Genomic DNA, 13,710 nt, shown 5'->3' on the forward strand with positions numbered 1-13,710 from the left:
GTCTTCAAAGAAGATTTAATAGATACTTCAGGAGAAAGCTAAAAGATTTCAGCTGGAATATAAAACTTGAGATTCTGCATAAATAGTACATTAATTCAATAATGTATTTTTCAGTTGTTCCTTTATTCTAATTGGAATAACAGAAAAAGGCAGACTATCATATGCTGTCCAATGCAGAAGTTGAACTAATTCTAATATAATGACACCACAGGTAAGGGTAGCAGAAATGATAACATGTTTTAAATGTATAATCAATTTTTATTTTCCCACATCTATCTGTTGCACGTGGGAATAAATAATACTTTGGGCTTAGTGCAATTTTCAACGATCACATATGGGAAAAATGCATTATAAAAAAAGTTCTATCCATTTCTTGTGCCGGGTGAGTCGAGTGCATTAACCCCTTTTCGCTGGGGCGCACTTTCGCACACGCGCGCACAACCACAATCCTAAATTACTTACGCTTTAAATAATATTCATTATACTTGTAGTAGTAATAGTAAAAAACAAAGCACAATAATTATCGGAGCACAACTGATAGAAGTTGCGTCGCGGGCCAAGTAATTCTTCAACAGCCAATACACAATCATGTATGTAAAAAACTACTAACATTACTTGAAAAATGGAATGCAAAATGTGTCTTTTCTCTCTTAAATTTTTCATTAAACGTTTTCCAAAAATAATACACAAAACAATAAATAATTGAATGAAGAAACAAATATTGATGAATGCATATGTATATATAATATAAATATTATGATAATAGTAATTAAGAAAGTGTTTGATGTTTTTGTGTGTTTGAATGATGGAACGCGACAGAAAGTTGGCAGCAACACACACACCTCTCGAACCAGTTAACGTTGATCAAAACTAGTCCATCCATCAGTTAACCGTTGACCTGGAACTAGTCCATCTCAACACACAACACGGCACGACGAGACAAATACAATGCAATAATATATATAATATAATACAAAGAATAAAACCATGTGTAGATGTTGGGCTTGTTTGCTCTCTCGCGCTGGATGGTGGTTGTCGAATGATGAAGGGGAGTAGGGGGAATACAACCACCACACGCACACATGCAGTCTCTTTCTCGAAAGAAGGGGGGAGAGGGGAACAGAAATAGGGTTGGTGGGGAGAGGGAAATGATTTAGAAGCACTTCCTGTGCACAATTGATGGGCCAGACTCGTCGTACTCCTGTTTCGAGATCCACATCTGTTGGAAGGTGGACAGGGAGGCCAGGATGGATCCTCCGATCCATACGGAGTACTTCCTCTCGGGCGGGGCAATGATCTTGATCTTCATTGTTGATGGGGCGAGGGCAGTGATCTCCTTCTGCATGCGGTCGGCGATGCCTGGGTACATGGTGGTACCTCCTGAGAGGACGGTGTTGGCGTACAGGTCCTTACGGATGTCGACGTCGCACTTCATGATCGAGTTGTAGGTGGTCTCGTGGATTCCACAGGCTTCCATTCCCAGGAAGGAAGGCTGGAACAGAGCCTCGGGACAACGGAACCTCTCATTTCCAATGGTGATCACCTGACCGTCGGGCAGTTCGTATGACTTCTCCAGTGAGGAGGAGGAGGCAGCGGTGGCCATTTCCTGTTCGAAGTCGAGAGCGACGTAGCAGAGCTTCTCCTTGATGTCACGCACAATTTCTCGCTCGGCGGTGGTGGTGAAGCTGTAGCCTCGCTCGGTGAGGATCTTCATCAGGTAGTCGGTCAAGTCGCGACCGGCCAAGTCCAGACGCAGGATGGCGTGGGGCAGAGCGTATCCTGAACAAAACAGCAAACACACATTCATTAGATTCAACCAAAATAGAAAAACATACTTCAACCGAAAATGACTTTGCAATAATTTTATAAATGGAAGAAAATTTATTGAAATCAAAATCAACTGTAATTTTCAGACTCCCCACCAACAGCTCTGAACAGTTATACCAATCTCAAGATTTTCAAGAAAATGAAAGAAAAATTAGTTCTTTGGAGTCATTTCTTGACATCGTCACTCACATAAAAGTATATTCAAGAAATCTCAAGAAATATAAAAACAGAAGACGATTCGTTTTATTTAATTTCTATACAGAAATTTCATTCAGAAAAGAGCATTGACGGCTTATTACAATGGAGCCTTCAATTCAAATATTCAATTGTTGAATGAGAGATATACAATTATTCTTTCTATGTCCATTTCAGCAAAGAGCGTAGACTTACTGCTTATTTCAATGGAGCCTTCAATCCAAATATTCAATTGTTGAATGAGAATATACAATTATTATTTCTATGTAAATTTTTGACATAGTGTCAATCATGATACTAATTTTTCAATGGTTCTTTAATGACTGATACTAATACTTGAATGGTTATCTAAAGTAATCCTATTGTAAGATATCTTCCAGTTCAAGTTACGGTTGAATGAAAGTGACAAAAACACAGATACTAATCTCTATTTCGGATTCAAATGCATATTAGTTTGTTAAGTCAAAATTATCGAAGTTCGTTGCCAAAATTTCTTCAAGTCATTAGACTTATAAGAGATACTGACACAGATAAGACTGCAATACTTTAATCTATCAATGTCAACAGGTGTTCCAATTGGGAGTTCATGTATCGTCAGTACGAAGTTTCATGAACAGACTCCTGTAGGGGGTGCCCACAAATTACTAGTATTACTATTTTACAACCATCAGGGATTATCTAAAAGCCGTTCACTATATTGGCCTCGATGATAATAAATTAAAATCACTAATACCATTGAAAGAAGTATTACTCTAGTATTCAAGATGTATTCAAGATGAATAATTTGTTCCTTTATCATATCAAGTTTTCATAAGTTCCATGGAATAGACTATAACAAGAGCCTCACATGTACCAAGAAGTCTTACGAAAAAGAGCAGGAGTATATTATTTCTTATGAAATACAACAAGTCTCACAAGTACAAGAAGTCTTATGAACAGACAAGTACTACTGGTAAATATATAACCTCACATGTTATATATAGGTTATGGACTCACAAGTAAATGTAACCTCTCAAGTTGTTTTTAGAAACTGACCCTAGTGAGACTGCATGACTAAGCGGGAAATTTTTAGAGATTATGCATTGCATTGCATACCTTCATAGATGGGCACAGTGTGAGAGACACCATCTCCAGAGTCAAGCACGATACCGGTGGTACGACCGGAGGCGTACAGTGAGAGCACGGCTTGGATGGCTACGTACATGGCGGGTGTGTTGAACGTCTCGAACATAATCTGCAATATCACAAAATAACAATAATCAATATTTGATTTATAATAAGAAATTACTGTACACAAAAACATTCACACTTAAATGACATCAAGTCATGAACTGTTACACATTGCATGTATCCTACAATAAAATACATTAAACGGATACTGCATAAAGTTTACAATGAGAAGATTCTTACATAATCTAGAATAAAAAATAATAATTATATTCAGAGTTTCAACACAAAACTCGAGGTCACTAACAGCTTTAATACTTCAACAGTGTCCCTGCACTCTAATAGAATCTTCTCCTCATTCAGATCAAACTTCAAGGTAGTTGATGAGCCAATGACAATCCTAAGAGTACAGATGCAAAATTTTATAAAGGGAGTTGACTAATAGTAAACTCAAATGTAAAATTAGTCTATTATAATCTATTTTTTCAACCTTAAGAGTAATTCTCAAATTTGTGTCAAGATCAATTACTATTTTGCATAATTCAATAAGAAATAACTCTCCTCCACATAGAAAAAATCTTGTTATAGAGATTACACAAGAAAGCATTGTAGAATGTTTCTACGAATAAAATTAATTTGAAAATCGATCAATTTAATTAAATCTCTGGGATTATCAAGAATATTCAACGAAACTTTGTTTATTTTGAATCACATGTGAATTAAACGCATGAGAATGCATGTTAATAGTTTAGAGCCAAGACATTAGGTATTCAAATGATTCACAATCCAATAATAAATTAATAACTAAAAAATAAAATCAGTTGAATTTCAACAACTTAACTAAACAAACTTTAGTAGCTAGCATCTGAGCTGCTGAGAGTGATTTCGACATAAAACTCTAGGCTTGTGCGTGGAAACTGAATGTATGTTGATGTATGTAGGACCCTACAGGTAAGTTTTAGATAGATTCCACAGAGAAGCAAGTTCAAGCTTATGCATTTGTAATAATAGGGCTCATTTTCTGGGTCACTTATTTTGAATCTTACGTCAATTGAATCTATAGCTTCAATGGACATAAAATTCAATAAGTGTACAAGAATCCGGGCCCTAGAGTAGGCTAAAATGGTCATCCGTTCAACGGCAACAGCGGACACCCTCTCTTGAAACTATCATTCCCGTTGAATGAATCCTATTTAGATTGTGTTGCGGTGGGCTACCTGTGTCATCTTCTCCCTGTTGGCCTTGGGGTTGAGTGGGGCCTCAGTGAGCAGAACGGGGTGCTCCTCGGGGGCGACTCGCAACTCGTTGTAGAAGGTGTGATGCCAGATTTTCTCCATGTCGTCCCAGTTGGTGACGATTCCGTGCTCAATTGGGTACTTCAGGGTCAGGATACCTCTCTTCGACTGGGCCTCGTCACCGACATAGCTGTCCTTCTGGCCCATACCGACCATTACTCCCTGTACCAAACAATAATCAAATTAGTCACGTTTCCCCAATGTGTAATCAATAGGTTACAATATTGTAATCAATAGGTCCAATTAAATAAACGATATCAATTGCTGATTCTAAGTCATTTCCAAGCAAATGCTTGGATTCGAGTCAGCTGTATAATCTTTTAAATAGCTAGAACTAATAGCTAGTTAGTTGCTATGAGGAGCCTTTTTCATACTGATTGTATATTTTTTTATTGTAGCCTTCCATTGTTATGAACGAAGAATAAATAACTTAATGTCATTTCATATTGGGGAAAATGTGATCAACTAGATTCATTTCTGTGATTGTAAAATGCTAATGAAATATACTTAGGGATTTTGCGACAAGGGTGACTTAATAAGAAGGTTTGAACGATTTTACAATGAATAGGTGACTGCAATCAAATTAATGAAATATCATACTTTGGTAAGTCCTTCAAGTCATGTTAATGGGGTAAAGTATAATTTAAAACATCCAGGAAACATAAACACATTCTATTTAACGTAACAAAGTGTCATTACTGAGTTTTGATTCAAGATAACTAGCTCATATTACTGGAATATGATTCATAAATGTTCAAGAATTGATTACAAAATGATGACCTTGGAATTATTCACGGTAATCATTTGTTGAATGACGAATTGAATGAGTTTCTCAAGGAAAGTTGCTATCAAAACAAATGTGAGTCGACACCAACAGCTTTCATTCTGTCAGCTTTTACCAACATATGTTTATGCCAATCTGTACTGAAGTTGAATGAAATATAGCTTGAACATACAATTCTACGACATCAAGTTCTTGATTAGTCATTATTATTGTTCAAAATGAATACAAATATAAATTAGTCTGATGATTTGAATACATACTTGTAGATACAAGTAGAAAAAAACTTTTAGATAAACAGAAAAAATATATATAAACATATTATAAAGAGGGATGAAAAGTATGGTTTGTATCGAAAAGGTTGGGCTACTATGACCACATCTGATTATAATGCGATGAATTTAGAAAAAGTGAAGAATTTCTCATTAACAAACCTTGTAAAATAATTGAATCAGTTTGTAGAAAAAGTATGTACAGTACAAATATTATTTTCATCCCCAGAGTTTTGAGTCTAAAGCCCTGCTTCCAAATAAAGTGATGCTCTGCTGAACAGACCAATTCTATTGGTTGTTACAGAAATGTACACATAGTGACAGTCTGTTACTGTGTGAACACTCCCAAAAGAACCATAGAACCATAATATCCAGCTGAGCATGAATTCTTTGAAAAGTAGAGCTTTAGTACTCAATCAGCAGATATATCGAAGGAGTTGAAAATCAAGACCACATTGATTGGTCTTAAGAATGAACAGTCTTGATAGATCAATGTAAATTTCTTATTGTATATTTTGAGCAGACAGACCTGATGCCTGGGCCTTCCGACGATGGAGGGGAAGACGGCGCGGGGGGCGTCGTCGCCGGCGAAACCGGCCTTGCACATTCCGGATCCATTGTCCACGACAAGAGCGGCTACTTCTTCGTCACACATTTTGTTTGGTTATTGGTAGATCTAAACACACAAACAACAAAAAATCGTTAGATCGCTGTTATTATAAACAAAATTTCATTAAACAGAACAGGATTTCTAGAAATACACAATATCTTTCAAAAACGTTTGTTGCTTCAAACAACAGTAAATTAATTATTCCCAAATACTAGACCTCATTGGAGGAACTGTAACAACCCTAACTTGGCATTTCAAGAACGGTTTGAGTATGTATACTCCAGGTGAGGGGGTCGGATATGAATGACACTAACACAAAAGCCTGTTAAATTTTAATCATTATTAATTTCACGAGAACCAATTAGAGAAGCCTTATTCTAAAAAGCCTTCTCAGATTGATTCTCGTGGAATCACGATTAAAATTTAACCGGCTCTTGTGCAATCGGGCCAAAGCTCGTATAATATGCGATATTAGGGGTTGATAGAATTGACTAACTCGGAACTCGCTGACTCCATGTTAAACTGCCGTATGAATCAAAACTTCTCTGATCGGTGTAGTATTGATTCATATGGCAGTTGAACATGGAGTCAGCGAGTTCCGAGTTAGCCAATTCTATCAACCCAATATTAGACCTATGTTTAATATTATGTCAAATATGAAGTGACAAATAAATAAAAACACCAAAAAATTGAAGATATAATAAGGATGTCTTGACTTGCTATCAAAGTATAACTTTGGATCTATGACTTCTTATGTTGGGATGTCAACATTTTAAACTTGAGCTTGAAGTACAGGAGGGATAAGATGGAAAAAAACCTACTACTTTTTGCTAGGTTCCCCACGAAATTTAAAAATGACTCATAACTTTCAATGGAAATGATGAAAGTGAAAATGTTTCAGGTCGGAAAAAGTACCTTTGGGCCTAATCCTTGAAGGAAGACGACGAATTTTCAATGGAACTAGCTACAAGGATTCAACCTTCAAAGGGAGTAAAAAAGTGGTTGATTTTTTTAAATTCTAGAAAGTTAGGTGAAGTTATTGGTTTAGCTCACGTGGAACCCCAACTGAGATATTACAAAGAAATACAATTTTGACAGACCTTTCTAATTTATAGGGACTATGATTATTACAAACAAAATTTCATTAAATTGAAGAATGGAACTGAAATCCTAGAAATACACAATATCTAAACTGAATTATTAATATTATTGTTCACTATTAGATTATTCAAATAAACCTTATATAGACCATACTATAATACTGAATATATTCCCGATAAAAAAGTAATTTCAATTGTCAGATTAAATTATATGAGCTTTTAAATCAGTTAATAGTTCAAGGGGTTTTTAAATGAATAAGTAGTTTGAAGATAGCTGAATAGCTCTTTATTAGTGATTGACATAAATCTGATATACACAAAAACTGAATCTATTGATAGAGTCAACCAAACAGCTTCAAAGAGTAACCCTTTATAAAGCTAGATTGGCACACAACAGTGACAGTGACAATCAATTCCCATAAGTTCTAATGTTATTATTCATATTCAGTCCTCTCTGGCTGAGAAGGAATATTCAAATTTGTTTGCTGTCACTGTTTTGTGTGAATCCAGCTTAATTACTTAAGCACAAAATCATTTGGATTGTGGTCGACATTTAAATGAATATGGGCATCCCACTTCCAGGTAGTATGTTGGTTGTGCTCTACTGCACATAGAAGTGTAGATTGGGCATTGATCTATATCTATAAACTTTAAATTTATGAAGCGTTGGTTTGTTGAACTACCGCTTCTGAGTTCAATGAATTGAATTAATGTCCACAAAGTGATGCGTAATCCAGACTAAACCTGATTAAAAGTATGTAATCAAACTGAATATTTTTGAACTAAAAACTTAGAAAAATTGCTCGTACATTTATGCAATTAGCTAATTAAATTACATTCCAAATTATACTTTGCTCAGATTTACAGTGTTAAGGTAATACAATATTACGAACGAGCAAAGAGAGGATTGCGTTACAATTTAGAATGCTCTAGTTGATTTTTAAAACAGTATGTGGAATGGATTAGTTGGAATTTAAAATGCTCAGTCATCAAGATGAATAAGGTATGATGTAATGTAGTTTTGTAAATTTTCAAATCATTTTGAGGCTAGTCAACAATTGATAGAATTAAACAGACTGATTAATTTCTACAGTATTCTTTGATATATGACTCAGTGGCTTAGTCATAAAGATATCACGATAAAGGGTCACCTGACCTCAACCACATATTTTCATGGTTTCAACAACCAAATTTATTTTATAATTTTTCTGCTGCAATTGTCTATAAATTATCAACTTCTTCTGACTTAGCCTGTTAGTAATTTTCGAATGACAGTATGTATTTGTATCCTTCAATGTACAAAGAAATGAATTAATCAGTACCTAACAAAGTCTGTAGTATAATAAAAATTGAATGAATACATTAGGCCCTATACCACCTTTCAAGTATATTAATTAAGCCTCATCAGAATGTCAGCAAAATTGATAGCAATAATGAATCACATCTATCAGAATTTTCTTGTATTTTTGATCAAATGATAATTTTATCAAGAGTTTCTAAAATCTACTCCTAACATCTTTGCTATAATCCTTAATAGCAAAGTTACTGCTTTTACATAAAAGCCAATGGGTTTGACTGCCAGTAATTCAAGTATAAACTATTTGTTGAATGAGTTTATATAATTGAAAATAGACATAATTGTCACTAACAAACATTTGACATTCAATTGAGAAGGAAAACTTGGGAAAAATTCAACAAGCTAGTGATAATTTACTTTACTATTAGAGGCTGAAATTAAAAGCTGTGTTAAAAATCAATTCAGTACTACTCAATTTAATTGTCAAAATTAAAATGTAGAAATTGAAGGCTGAAGTTTATCAAAAAGTAGATAAAGATGTGATAAGACTAAGAATTTGTTAAGTAATTTTCAAGGCTTTTCCTGTTAATGGTCAGCTTCTCATTACTGATAAGCTACAAAACTATTCAAAATATAATTCTTGTATGAAATTTAAAAGTTTACTGTTCTAGAGGCTTATTCAATAAATTTAACAAAGGAAAAATAACTTTGCATCAAAAAGTAATCTGTCTGTGTCAGACGTTACTAAAAAAAAAGAGACAATCATTTTTTATTATGAATAGCCCAACATAGAGTAAAAACTCATTCCTTATCCATGCCATGGAGTTCATAATTAAATTAAAAGGTAAACCTTACATGATATCTTCCTCGACTTCTTTTCAATTTACAGGGTAGGTATATTATTCTGAGTAAGATAATTATAAAATACTGCAAATCAAGAACTCAAGTTCAACTCAACAAATTGTATAAACTATTTACAATTGAATGTTTGAAATTTACAATTGAATTCGAATAGAAATGATTATGCGCAAGATCTAAAAGGCAGGTTATGTCAAAGCCATGTGATAGGTATATCAGCTGTATTTATTATTGATATTTCTAACCTCTCAATATAAAAGCTAAAAAGTTAAATTTTCAACAGAAACTGTACTTTAAAGATGTTGAAGGTATAAACTTAAGTAACTAAGAGGTAGACCTAGCCTATAAAAGTTTGGTTATAGAAAGAAATTATTTTGAGACCTACAGATGATTGAACAAAGCTGAATAAATGTTGAATAACTTTTAAAAAAGATGATAAACAAGCATAGATTCACTATACTCATCCATAATCCAAACTCCAGCAATGTAAGCACTGAGTAAAGACCCCACCCATAACACAATTATATCACAAATCACGAGTAAAAATCAATAACACTTACTAGCTTATGCCTAAATGGTAAAATAAGTTAAATATCCAAGAGATCACTTTGCACTATGAACACTTATTGAAGACTGACGTGAAGTGGTTTGGTTCACGAGTATATAGGTTCATCTTGTAGCAAGGCCCCTCATACACATCCCCCCTACCCCCCTCTCCAACAATACTAATAAGGGCATGGTTCCACATCCAATGGCAGCATTCTTTACCATATATGGAATAGCAACCGTGGCACGCATGACTTCATGTGGGAAATAAAACATGCCGGTAGTCAAATGAGTACAATCAATTCACGTAATGAAATTGCTTTGAAAGGTGCAAATTCCCACGCTAGCAGAGATCCCAAACTGAAACGAAAGGTTGAATAGGAAGCCTCACCCAAACAAACTACAAATGGGCACCGCGCCCGTTTTTCAAATAACCAACCCTATTTTTGAACAGCATTCACAAAATAATAGTTTACAATTGCTAGAAATAGATTTCAAAAGCTTGCCAAGTGGCTAAAATAGCTTGGCTTGCACGTGATCTACTTTCGACCAAAATGGGACGCATTCTCATACATTGGTTAACCATTCAACATTTAACAATTACTATATAAACAATCAATAGCAAGGAAAAAAATGTACTTTAAATTTAATTCAAATTAAGATTAACTTAATTTTTTAGTATTGGAACAGTTTCGAGACCGGTGACTCCATGATGCCGACATGTACAGACATCGCTTATTGCATCAAAACTACACAAATTAGTTCGAAATAGAAATTATATTTTGGAAATAAGGTTCAAACACTAAAGATTCAATCAAATAATGCAATATAAAGTTGAGAACTTACCTTGAAAAGTTACAAAATTGAAAGAGACGACACGTCACAAATGCGTTCACCACTACTAACTTGACGCAAGTGAAGGAAATGATGTGAACCGTTGGAGCCGACTTGCTTACCACGAAATGGAATCGTCCAGTGGAGGGGAGCCAACAAAGGGCCGGCTGAACTCAGAAATCGGTTTTTACTGAAACTACGGGTTGAAATTTGGGTTCAACGCTAAAAAATCGTTTATATTGTTGTATTCTGGAAGTAAAATTGGGTATTTAGATGTAATAATGGATAAAATGTGAGAAAAGAACGTTTGCTCACTGCAGACAAGACACGGCCTCCCCTCCAAAAGGCAGAATGGACTAGTCCAGGCCCCTCCATTGCACAGCTCAACTGCTCATACCATATATGGGCATAAAATGAATACAGACTTGCTATTGGTGGACAGCGTTTAGGTGTTGTTTGATTCAACTCTGGCTGAGTCTTGTGCACAGGATATTTCCTACTGTTCGTCCGTTGTAGATATCTTGACGTTGAAAGTACGTCGAGTCTTGTTTTTACCGGATCTGTTTTGAAAAAATTCCTCATCGTTCTACTTCTCAATATTCGGCAGACTTTTGTCTATCTATTGATCAGACCACCCGGCCTGTTTACGCGTACCATTGTTCTATTATTAGACTGGAATTTTTCTATTCAATTTTCCATATAACACATCCCGTGCCTTATTACAAATTTCTCATAAATAAATACTACCGAAATTATTACCGCCTTTGTTTTGTACCAAAGAAAACCACAACATGCCACAAAACTATTGGAAAATGATACAACACTAAAAACGAAGCAATATTGATTTTCATCAGCCTACTCACTTTCTAAAAATCAATAGACGACCCCTTCAAACCTCTCGAGATGCAAGACGACCCTATTATCAGTAATAAAGGACCTATTCAGACATTCTCCCTTTCAAAAAGAAGGTGTAGGTTGGGGAAATATATGAAAACTACCTCAAATTAAATGCAGATAAAAGTTGGTCAGAAAAGGAAAATATAGAGAAATCCCTTCTTCAGAATAAGTTGATTAAAATCTATTTATTGATTAATTTATACTTATTATCAGTTTTATCCTTTATATTGTTTTTAAATCCATATTTCCAGAATAATTTTCACAGTGAGCTATTGTACTTTGGAAGATTTGCCTTTGCAAAAGTCGATTAAAATGGAAAACCGGTTTCAATTTTTAGCCCTCCTTTGAGATAAAGCTCTAGATATCACTTGAAAAATTGTTGATGATAAGATATCATTCAGTAGGTCTAAGTGATGAAAAATCAGGATACAACTGCACTTCACACTTCGCAAAGCTCAAGTTTCAAAAGTTTTTAAAATAATAATTTAAAAAGATGACTCATATATTTTTAGCTCAAACAAATTTACAACGGAATTTCGTATTTTGGTCGCTGACCCATTTTTTTAATTCAATTATGAATTTCCTTCATTTTTAAACAGACCTGAAGTAAATCAGCAAACAATTATTATAATTACAGTATTCTATTCCAACAAGCTGGAGCCTAAAAAAGGAAAATCAATTAAAAAGTAAAACTTTTCAAGACTGAATGATGCATCTAATAAAATTAATGTTTAGCATAAATATAACAATGGAATGCTAAAATACTCCAATGCAGTAACATAGTCACTATAGCCTACATAATAACATGCGCTAGTCACGTCTATCTCCATCACGTCTCTATATCTCAATATTGAATAAATATTACAATACGTTACGTATTGTAATAGGAATACATATAATATTGTTATTTAATCATCGAATTACTCATATACAAAATATTACACATATTAGGTATGTAGGTACCTAATTATTTTTATAATCTCTTCAAATCACCTCTAATTGCAGATTACAAAATCAATTACATTTTTCCTTTCCTTGCCCTATTACCATAGGTAAAGAAAGTATTGCTTTCCGGAAAAATTAAAAAATTAAGGTACCCCAATTTCTATACGTTTCAAGGTCCCCTGAGTCCAAAAAAAAGGATTTTGGGTATTGGTCTGTATGTGTGTGTATGAGTGTATGTGCGTCTGTGTACACGATATATCATCTCCCAATTAACGGAATGACTTGAAATTTGGAACTTAAGGTCCTTACAATATAAGGATCCGACACGAACAATTTCCATCAAATGCAATTCAAGATGGCGGCGAAAATGGTGTCAAAAACAGGGTTTTTCGCGATTTTCTCGAAAACGGCTCCAACGATTTTGATCAAATTCATACCTGGAATAGTTATTGATAAGGTCTATCAACTGCCACAAGTCCCATATATGTAGAAATTTCAGGAGCTCCGCCTCATCTATGCAAGGTTTGATTTTAGTTTCCCAATTATCAGACTTCAGATACAATTTAAACAAAAAAATTCAAGATGAAAAGATTGAGCAGAAAAATCTCTACAATATTAATGTTTAATAACATTTTCACCTAAAATTGAAAATAAGCTCGAAATTCGAGAAAATGTGATTATACAATTGCAAACTGTTTGCAACTGTTGATCCTATTAAATCATTCACTATAAAGAGATATCAGACCTCATGTGTCTTCAGCGTATTGTCCTGTCACCAGCTGGCTCAGATCTTTAAATAGTAGACTTGAGATGAGCGGGAACACTAGCGTTAGGGGATCAATTTTCATAACGGCAAGGAAAGTTGTGTGAGTGCATCACACCAGATTTTTCAAATTTTACCCTGTATAGTTATTTATCAGCTCTATCAACTGGCATGAGTCTCCTTTCTGGGAAACTAATGGGGGGCGGGTCCACCCCATCCTTGAGAAATGGACTTTGTAACCTCCTTCTCGTGCAGGAGGTAGGTAGGTAGAGCAGTTCATAAAAAGAACACATAGTCGAGATATTTCATCTGTAGAAAAGCTG

The 13,710-nt window shown here is 34.6% G+C and overlaps 1 protein-coding gene across 3 annotated transcripts; it reads right to left on the reverse strand.

Moving 5' to 3' along the window:
- Positions 1 to 237: 237 nt before the first annotated feature.
- Positions 238 to 11,344, reverse strand: LOC111058778 (actin-5C). Of its 3 annotated transcripts, none has more exons than XM_022346351.2 (5): positions 10,795 to 11,344; positions 6,067 to 6,213; positions 4,407 to 4,646; positions 3,118 to 3,256; positions 238 to 1,779 (listed from the first exon to the last, which is right to left on the reverse strand). In XM_022346351.2, the coding sequence occupies exons 2-5, from the start codon at positions 6,190 to 6,192 to the stop codon at positions 1,154 to 1,156; spliced, it is 1,131 nt and encodes a 376-aa protein (XP_022202043.1). In that variant the 5' UTR covers positions 6,193 to 6,213; positions 10,795 to 11,344; the 3' UTR covers positions 238 to 1,153. The 3 variants fall into 3 exon arrangements, with proteins under 3 accessions (XP_022202043.1, XP_039290183.1, XP_039290184.1); XM_039434249.1 differs by lacking the exon at positions 10,795 to 11,344 and adding an exon at positions 9,963 to 10,305; XM_039434250.1 differs by lacking the exon at positions 10,795 to 11,344 and adding an exon at positions 9,788 to 10,062.
- Between the last annotated feature and the right edge of the window lie 2,366 nt (positions 11,345 to 13,710).

This window comes from Nilaparvata lugens, chromosome 8, assembly GCF_014356525.2.
Source record: "Nilaparvata lugens isolate BPH chromosome 8, ASM1435652v1, whole genome shotgun sequence".
Lineage (NCBI taxonomy): Eukaryota > Metazoa > Arthropoda > Insecta > Hemiptera > Delphacidae > Nilaparvata > Nilaparvata lugens.

Bases quoted from the DNA above. Each gene is read 5' to 3' on its own strand.
- LOC111058778 (XM_022346351.2), bottom strand. From the start codon at position 6,192: ATGTGTGACGAAGAAGTAGCCGCTCTTGTCGTGGACAATGGATCCGGA. The intron at 3,257-4,406 runs GTAGCCCACCGC...GTGATATTGCAG, and splicing joins ACAGGGAGAAGATGACACAG to ATTATGTTCGAGACGTTCAA. The intron at 1,780-3,117 runs GTATGCAATGCA...TGTTTTGTTCAG, and splicing joins CACTGTGCCCATCTATGAAG to GATACGCTCTGCCCCACGCC.